At 56.1% G+C, this 9,462-nt stretch overlaps 1 protein-coding gene across 2 annotated transcripts; it reads left to right on the top strand.

The window, feature by feature from the left end:
- Positions 1 to 4,406: 4,406 nt before the first annotated feature.
- Positions 4,407 to 9,022, top strand: RLBP1 (retinaldehyde binding protein 1). 2 transcript variants are annotated; one of them, XM_085308743.1, is made up of 7 exons: positions 4,407 to 4,428; positions 4,818 to 4,946; positions 5,294 to 5,498; positions 6,568 to 6,746; positions 7,485 to 7,643; positions 8,351 to 8,461; positions 8,864 to 9,022. In XM_085308743.1, exons 1-7 carry the CDS (start codon positions 4,417 to 4,419, stop codon positions 9,020 to 9,022), a joined length of 954 nt encoding a protein of 317 aa, XP_085164869.1. In that variant the 5' UTR covers positions 4,407 to 4,416. The 2 variants fall into 2 exon arrangements, with proteins under 2 accessions (XP_085164869.1, XP_085164868.1); XM_085308742.1 differs by having other exon boundaries at positions 4,818 to 5,061; positions 5,271 to 5,498.
- Positions 9,023 to 9,462: the final 440 nt, after the last annotated feature.

The following is a 9,462-nucleotide window of genomic DNA, read 5'->3' as shown; positions in this document are numbered from 1 at the left end:
GGGAGCGCGCGGCCCCCGGGCCGGGGCCGCTCCGATCCCTTTCCGCAAAGCCCTTAATTCCCCGGGGCCCCGGCGTGGTCTTTGTTGCAGGAGGAGGTTTAACCCGGCTTCTAAGCAGCGGGATTTGGCTGCGTTGCGGACGCGGGGCTCTCGGCAGCCCCGTGCCGGCCGGAGGGAGGGCGGCAGCGCGGCCGAGCGGTCCCCTCCGGACCCCCGGGCCCTTCGGCTGCAGGAGGAGCCGGGCGCTTGCCCACGAGAGCCCTGGTGACGCTGTGCCACCGACCGACGAGCAAGGGGCTCACACCCAGCGCAACAGCCAGCGCCGAACRGGATGCCCGGCTGATACCGGCAAAGCCAGTTTCACCCCAGACGGAGCAGGGGCTGCTCCACGGAGAGAGCTTTGCCCTGAAGTCAGCACTYCACCTCTCCGTGCCTGAGCCTGGGGGCTCCAGGGCTCTTTAGGAGCCCCTGCACTGACCCCATCACCACGTGCTACATCGTTCCTGCTGGCTGGAAACCAGTGTCCCAGGACTGGGTGGGAAAGTGCAGCCCCAGTGGGGGGAGCTGAGCCTGGCACTGGGGTTGGCGTGGGAAGGCGATGGGGCAGCTGGCAGGTCTCCCATGGGGTCTCTGTGGTGTCCCCGGCCATCACAGCATCGCCCAGGGAATTGGCACAGGTCTGGGTTTTCTCTCTTCCCACTTGCCCTTCATCCCCAGTCACGTGTCTTCCTCCTCCTCCCTGCCTCAYGGCAGGGTCTCGGCCCTGTTTGCAGAGCAATGCTGTGGAATTCAAATCCTTAAATCCGCGTGTTACAAAACATGCCTTGTGTAAGCCCCTTCATCCTTGCTCCACCATCCTCCTCCTCCCCCTYCCAAAATCCCCATCACAGTAAGAGTCCAGTCAAGGCCCGGGGCCTTTCAATGGGCTCTTGTCTTCCCTTCCCTCTTCACCAGAGGTGAGTGAGCGATGTCTCCTCCTCCTAGGGACTTGATCCGCAGAGCAGAGGCTGTGAAAGAGGCACCATGCAGAATGCCTTCACGTGGATGAAGTAAAAGCTCAGAAACCTGCCTCCTGCTCACCCCTCGGAGCAGGATGCCAAGCCAGCGGGAGGCTTTCCAACCTACCACCCAATGCCCAAGAGGATGATGGTGGTTTTGACGTGGAGTTCAGGGTCTCACCGTGCCAGCCTGGGCCTGAGGCCAGGCTGCTGAGGGGTGCTTGTCTCATGCAGCCCATCATGGCCAGTGCTTTGAGGGTTCATTGCTGGGGCTGGGAGAACGAAGAAATGGGCCAGGAGCSCGCTGGGACGGAGCTGGGCAGCCCCCGGCCAGCAATGCCTCCTCAGCCGCAGCATGTCTGTGCCACATYCACAGGAGGCTCCTGACATGCAGCTGTTAGAGAGAGGGAGTAAAACCTGCAGCAGGCTCCATTTCACAGCATAAGCCTGCGTGGAACTGCACTTGGCAAATGAAGCTGGCTGGCGGATGGCACTATGGCAAAGGAAAGAGACCCACTGTGTCATATGTGAAATGCAGAAATAGAAAAATATCCTTTGGCTTGAGGAAGGAGCTCTGCCCAGCACCATCCACTCTGTGTCCTCATTCAGCTCCTCATTTAGGTCTCAGGACAGTGAGGAATTAAATCTGTGCTGCTTCCCAATGCGCTGCAGCCTCGGCACGCGGCACACTGGGATGGTGGACACCCCCAGAAGCCTCTTCTTACTGCCATAACCCTTGGCTCCCCTCACTTGTACATCCACAGCGTAGTTTAGGGGGTGGATGCATTTCAAGTTCCCAAAGCRAACAAGCCCTGCGGTCAGCTGGGAGCAACACAACCTGGTAATGCCTTGGTGCAGCATGAGCCTCCCCTCGTGATTTTTGTCCTGGCACAACCTGGTGATCCCCTCCTTCTGTGGGATGCTGCCAGTGTGTRTTTGCAGTGGCATGGTCAGAGGCTAGCCCCTTCCTGCACCCGTAATGCTACCGTGATGCACTGTGCTGCACTGTGCCGTGGGGCAGCTCCTGTGCAGCAATGGCAGAGGGCTGCGTCCATAATTGGGAGAACTGCATCTGTCTGCACTTGCATTTTAAAGCTGAAGCTGCTTGGGTGAGCTATGGAGGGAGCTGGCAGATGGGACATGCTTGAGGTGGAGGACAATCCCGATGGGACCTGGCATGGTGCGTGCAGACAGGCTGTGGAAGCATCCGCCAGCCCCCTGCCCTGGACCCATCCTCACAGCCRGGCCCTGGCAGGGAGGCCAGATTCACGCCAGGATCTTGAGAGGCTCCTTGGGGGCTTGAGGGACAGAAGCCACCAGAGACCTGGCCCATCTGATTGCCTTCCTACAGAGCCCCATCTCTGAGCGGGTGTTTTCCCAGGGTGGCAGGCTGCCACCGGCTCCCCCCACCATGCCTCTCCCCCTGCCCACTGCTAATGAGTGAGTTACACAATGAGAAGCTTTTATACTTCGTTAATCGGTGCCAACATCACACCCCAGCCCCCCTCCCCTCCGCACATGCTCCAGCCAGCCAGCAGCCCTCTGGCTCCCTCCTTYGCTCTCCTCATCTGTCCTTTGTAATGTTTTAATGGGGTTTCTTGCCTGGTTTGTGCTGACTTAATTAAAAAGCTGTGGTGAGTTGATGCCTTGTGACGGCCTAATCCCAACCTGGTGACTYTACAAAGCTTTCGCTGGGCTTTCTTGCTGCTTCACTCCGGCCTCGCTGTCCGTGTGTCCGTCTCTGCTCCAGCAGCCCCCAGCCCCACGCGCTGACCCCTTGAGGACAATTTAGCTTTTCCTGTCTTTGGTGAGTATTTGGGAGTCTTTTCATCTTAACTACTTTGCCTCAGAGACTGTAATCCAGCCTCCCCTTAACCTGTCCCCTCCAGGGCTGCGTTTGCTTTTAATTTATAATACCTCAAAAAAGTGGACCTCCCTCCCTTCCCAGGTTGAAAGTTTCCTGGCATGGGAGATGATGAGGAAGAGGAAGACCCCGGGAGGTGTTAGGATCCTTTTGGTCGYGCTAGAGTCCAATCTCTGGTGGCAGGACAGGCTCAGGGCGGCCAGGAGATCTGTGGGTGTGCAGGCAAGCACAGCGAGGGGCTGCATGGCTCTGCTTCTCGCCTCGGCTCCTGCAGTCGCTGTCRTGGTGGGACAGGCGCTGGCCCGGGAAGAGCATAGGGCTCTGCCTCCGCACTGTCCTCTCCAGAGCCGTTCCTCTGCTTCCTGACCACCTCAGCATGCAAATTGCCCAGAGACGGCAGTTCCTGCAGGAATCCGGCAGCTGCGGTAGAGGAGCTGGGTCTGTGTGGAAGGAGACCGTTAGTCTCTGCAGTAGGATCAGGCACCTGGAGTGATCTCTGCCTGCAAAATCAGGATATTTCACCCAGAAGGTGTTAAAAAGAGGTTAAGTTGTTTCATCACCCAGCAGCTAGAGGTCCAGTCTCGCAACTAGTGATGGGCTTGAGACTGGAGCTGCAGGGGCTCAGGTGTTTGATTCACTGTTTATGAAACACCTCGGGGATAATATATCAGTAGAAATTAAAGGTAATAAAACCACCAGCCAGCCTGAAGGGTCACACTGCGCTAAAAGTGCCGAGGAAGCATTGCCTGAAATATCTCTGCATCATCCTCAATGACTCCAGATAGAGGTCCTTACCGCAGACCTTGGACTAGAGTGCAAAGAGCCCTGGAGTCAAGGAGAGCCTTTCGGAAGTGGGTGCAAACATCCTGCTCCCACCAGCTCAGCTAGGTACTGTGGGCAGCAATGGACGGCTGGATGGGTCATCCCATGAGGACTTGCCAGGCGAGAACTCTCCAAACCTGTGTGATGTCTCTGGAGCAGCATGCCCCTGTGTCGGTCATGCTGATGTGCAACCTSTCCTGCTTCCCATGTGCCATAAGCTGGGCGTTTATGTCTGCCTGTATGAATATGCCTGAGATGAAACTGCGCTGGGTGAGCTCAGGGGGTTGTGGGTTCCTGTGACTCATTGAAACCCATGGATGTGTCTGCCCACAACCTCCAGCGGAAATGCAGTCCCTGAAACAAATGATGGAGTCAGAAGACCAAAAGCCACATTTTTAAGCTGCTTTTGCAAACATCCCTGGTGTTTCTCAAACACACCCAGCTTCCATCGGGCACAAAGGGACACAAGCACTATGTGCCCAAGCCAAGAGGAGGCTGAGGGTGGTGTCTGCTGGTAATCTGCCTTCTTCCTAGCACAGCTATCACCGTCCCAGCTGAATGGGGTCTGRGTAGAAGGGTTAGGAGATCTGGCCAGGACATTGGATGGCCCAGGATGGTGGCACCAGGGCTCTGCAAGGGCTTTGAAGGCCTCTGGGATTCTCTTGCTCMCCTCTAGGTAACATGGAATTTCTTCTTCTGTCTTCTAGTGTCCCAAGGCCAATAAAGGACAGCATGTCTGCAGTTGTGAGTACGGCCTCCACATCACCCTATCCCTGGGCTCTGAGCATCTCTTCTCCGTGCACAGGGCACCCAAGCACCCTTCCTCCACCAGCCCAGTGGCTGCTGCCAGGCCATGGCATGTTCAGCTGGGCACTGCAGGGAAGCACTGGCGACTGCCCTGTCTCAGCCAGCACAAAGCTCTTCCCATCTTGGACCCCATCCCATTGCATCCCCTTGGATGCAGCATGGAGGCTTTCCCCATCCCCCCAGCCCCCAGCTTAGCCCCCATCACCCTAGCAGGGACCCTTGTTGCTGTGGGACTGGTGGTAGAGAGGTTGTGTTGGCAGGGAGGCTCGGTGTGGGGAGCCTGCCGTGGAGGTGATACTGGCTCCATGGCCTCTCCTTGCCCCTAGATGGGCACGTTTCGCATCGTCTCTGAGGAGGAGCAGGCCTTGCGCACCAAGCTGGAGCGCCTTACCACCAAGGACCATGGCCCTGTCTTCGGGCACTGTGAGAAGATCCCACCACACACCCTGCAGAAGGTGAGGCTGGTGCTGGGCGTCGGGGGGAGGCACAGCCCAGAGCACATGCTCTCTCTTCAGGATATGGGGATTAGCATGATCTGGGTCAGAAGAAATCCTTGCAAGCCTTGCAAGTGTGAGGGAGCCACTACCCCACAGGAGGGACAGACTGGGGGCAAGTGGGGCCCATAGTGGGGCAGGACTGAGATGACCCCGCTGCAAAACACCTTCAGTGAGCAGGTCTGCAACCAACTGCTTTTTGCTGCCAGAATGACACATACCCCCTGAGCTTGGTGCCAGTTTCCGGCTCCATGGTGTGCTGCAGGGTGCCGAGACCATGCTGAGCAGGGCCTCTTTCCCCTCCGCAGGCAAAAGATGAGCTAAACGAGACAGAGGAGCAGCGGGAGGTAGCGGTGAAAGAGCTGCGGGAGCTGGTGCAGGAGCGGGCTGGCAGCGGAGAGGACGTGTGCAAGGCAGTGGCCGAGAAGGTGCAGGGCAAAGACGACTCTTTCTTCCTCCGCTTCATCCGMGCCCGCAAGTTTGATGTCCACAGGGCCTACGAGCTGCTGAAAGGTGGGAGCTCCCTGCCTCTCCCGTGGTGCGGACCCCCACGTCCCCGTCACATTGCCAGCTCCCAGCAAGGATGGGGAGCCCCTTCGCCTTGGCTGCTCCTTGCTGCTTGCCAGGGCTTCCCAGTGTCCCCGTGCCTGGGCTCTGCCAGCAGAGTAGGTCCTCGGCAGGGAAGGGTGGGAGAGAGAGGACAAACAACAAATGGCAAGGCCAGGGGTCTTGGGGCAGAGGGAAAAAAGTGGAGATGGGGAAGGCAAAGAAGTCAGGGTGGTGCCAGGCTGGGATGGGCAGAAGGAGCTGCTGTGTGTCCAGCRAAATCAGGATGGTCCCACTTTTTGGTTGTTTAACAAGTAAAATGTTGAAAGTCTCCTCTGTGTGTTAGGTGGTTGCTGTTCCCAAAGCACTCTCTCACTCATTCAGCAGGGACTCGGATGCTTTAAAAATGGAGGAGGAGCAGGAAGCAGCCTGGAGGGGGTGGTTGTGGGCCTGGGTCCTGCCTGGCTCCGCTCTGGTCTCCTTTGTTTTGGCCTGGGGAATAATGAGTTGCAATTATCAGTGCTGGCTCTGGAGAYGAGTGGTTTTGTTCACTGATATTTTCCCAGGGCAAGCTTCCTTAGTTCATGCCTGAAAGCTCTCTGTGGCCACTGGGTGCCAGGGGAAGTGGAGCTGGGCTGAGGCGGGTAGCAGGGGATGTCATCCAAACATGGAAGGGGGGATGAGGGTAATGAGGGGAAAAATTACTTTATCTGCACCTGGAATTGCCAGAGAGAATGTAATTGTGAACTGGCTCTGTGGGGAGTTTCTAGCCCCCGACACGGGGAGGATTACACTGAAGCCAGCTGGTCTGCAGAGCTCCTCTTGGCCCCCTTGCTGGATGAGACCTGATCCACCTGGAGCTGAGGCACAGCCTATCTGAAGCCTGAAACCCTCAAGAGCAAAGCTGTTAATCGGGAACATGTCTCATGATCACTAACCTGCCCTGTTCCCTGGCAGCTCCCCTGCGTTCCCCTGGGTTCCTGAGGACAGGGCAAAGGGCCAGTCTTGCTCCCCTCCCATTTCTGTCTCTCCTCAGGCTATGTGAACTTCCGTCAACAGTACCCTGAGCTCTTTGACAACCTGACCCCCGAGGCTGTACGCAGCACCATCGAAGCAGGCTACCCYGGCATCCTGGCCAGCAGAGATAAGTATGGCCGGGTGGTGATGCTCTTCAACATCGAGAACTGGGACTACGAGGAAATCACCTTCGATGAGGTCAGCTSAGCCCAGCCATTGATTGCTCCAGTAGCAACCCAGTCCCTGGGTTGTCCCACTTGGCACATCTGAACACAGTGTCGTGTCCCGTCCCCCCCCATACACATGCACATGCATGCGTGCACACACACACACAGGCATGCACACGCACCAGACATCCAGATTTAAGCAAAACTGCAGCCCTTTGAATTTATCCTTTTAGGGACTGACAAGGGAGCCTGGGAGAGCGTGGTGCATCCCAGAGTTCCCCTTTCTTCTTGACATAGTGCAGGCTGCAGGTCAAATTCAGGGTGTGCATTTCCCAGCCTAGGCAACATACAGGTTGAAGAAAAGCACTTCATCATTAAATCATTTTATAAAGGAAGGAGCCCTCAGGGCAGAGGAGGAAACAGGCATACAGCAAGGAAAGGGCTTGCTGGCAGAGATCTCCAGGTATGTAACTCACAAGTCCTCCCAACTCCTTTTTCTGTTCAGCTCTGAATTTGCTTGCACATGAGAGAATCATTGACCCAGATCTGAGACACACACACTTGCAAAGGGGAATGCAGTAGCWATTGAGCATCCTCCAGGAATGCCCCCCCTGATCTCAAGGCCTGGGGCTGCTGTGACAAGCAGGCTGAAGTTGGGCAGACTAGGGGTAACACTTCCTGGGACCATTACTGGGAACCTCCTGGCGTCTAGAGGAGAGGAGACCTTGCCTTCACACACTAATACCACATCCTCCTGTCTCTCAATCAGATTCTTCGTGCCTATTGTGTTATATTGGAGAAGCTTCTGGAAAATGAAGAGACCCAGATCAATGGGTTTTGCATCATTGAGAACTTCAAGGGCTTCACCATGCAGCAGGCATCAGGGATCAAACCCTCTGAGCTTAAGAAGATGGTGGACATGCTGCAGGTGAGGTGGCAAGGACTCCAGCCAGGCAAAGCTCAGAGCAGTGGCAGTGTGCTCTGAGGGAGCAGAGAGCTCAGGGAAGGGGGAAGGCAGTGCTAGCAGGGGTCTGGGGTTGCTGCTGCATTGATGCCATGAGAAAGCTTTGTAGAGAGGCTGTTCACCATCCCATGCATCCTCCCTTGCTGACTAATTCACTTAATCCTGCGAGATGGATTCTGTTTTTCCGGCTCCAGCTCCCTTCTCTGAAAAGCCCAACCAGAAGTGTTATCACCACTTCTTGTGCACCCTATAGCATGGCAAGGATGCCTTTCCTCACCACCCTCTCAGTCCAGCCACAGCCCAGGCTGGACAGAGACTTGCATACTCCAGGAATTCTGCCCTTGGACCAGGGGCTGAAGATGTTCAGCTCTCCCCAAGTAAGAGGACAGCATAGGTGCAGTACTTCTTGCAGAATGAAGGCAACGAGCCATCTGGCAGGCTCTTCAGCTTCCCTGGTGTTCCCACRCTGGGCATCCCATTGGACTGAGATGTCCAGCCCTCTGGATCAGAGCATRAAAGAGACCATCATGACAGGGGTAAAAGAGAGAAAGGGGGGTTGGAAAAGGGGAGCTGAGGGAGTCACAGCATTTCCATTGCTGCCTACCTCCTCTCTTAGCTCAGTGTGGCCAGCACAGTGTGTAACCTGCTGTGTATGTGTTTGGGATCTGTAGGACTCCTTCCCAGCACGGTTCAAGGCCGTCCACTTCATCCACCAGCCTTGGTAYTTCACCACTACCTACAACGTGGTCAAACCATTCCTGAAGAGCAAACTGCTGGAGAGGGTGAGTGTGGGAAAGGGGACTGGGGGTAAAGGCACATCCCTTGTCCACAGCTAGTTAAAATAGAACAGCTGAGGGGAAATCTGCTGCCTTCAGTACATCCAGTCAGTGTCTGAAAAACGTCTGCCTTTGCCAGCCTGCCTGAGCACATCTCTATGGGGTGGGGACAAGCTCGCAGTTGAGCACAGCCAGTGGGAAAGGCTGATGTCTCAGCGCACCACGGGGCCTGCTGTCAGCTCATTTGGGAAAACGAGCTTGCAGCAATGCACAACAAAGGCTGTGGCTACATTAATCAGAAATGAGGCCAACCTAGTCCCATCAGTGCTGGCATCCCCTGGCCTCCTTCTTCCCTCTGGGCAGAGTTGCCCATCTCCTCTGCTGAGGGTTGCTCCTATCTCGCACCAGGTCTTTGTGCACGGGGAGGAACTGGAGTCCTTCTACCAGGAGATCGATGCTGACATCTTACCAGCAGACTTTGGTGGCAATCTGCCCAAGTATGACGGCAAAGCAACTGCAGAGAAGCTCTTTGGGCCCCGCATCGAGGCTGAAGACACAGCTCTCTAAACTGGAGTCCACTCCTTCTCCCTTGTAAAATAGGATCRGAAGTGGCTGTCTAACCCCAGCCACCTCCTTACTGTAGCACTGGTTGAATGACTGCTCGTGATCAGGCTCTCTGGGTGTGTTGTTCCATGCCTGCCCCTCTCCACCCCAAACCTGGCAGTGGGCTGCCTAGCAGCACTGTCTCTCTCAGGAATAGTGTCCTTTCCTCAGGAGCTAGCAGAGAAAGGAGACCACCAGCACTTTCACAGCACATCTTGAGGTTGCAATGGAATGGCAGGAGAGTGATTTCATTGTGAAGGGAGGGCTACAGCAAGGAACAAACTCCTTTGCTCCAGGGCACACCAGGAAGCGCAGAGGTCAGGATGCAGCTAGAACACGCTTTTCTCTGCTTCAGCCAGGCTTGGCCTGTATTTCTGTGGGGCAAGGCAACAGCAGGACCTCCA

Source organism: Rhea americana, unplaced genomic scaffold, assembly GCF_003343005.1.
Source record: "Rhea americana isolate MKP2758 unplaced genomic scaffold, rheAme1 scaffold_28, whole genome shotgun sequence".
NCBI classification, from domain to species: domain Eukaryota; kingdom Metazoa; phylum Chordata; class Aves; order Rheiformes; family Rheidae; genus Rhea; species Rhea americana.
Note: the sequence above shows the minus strand (reverse complement) of the source record. Positions and strands in the feature narration are given on the sequence as shown.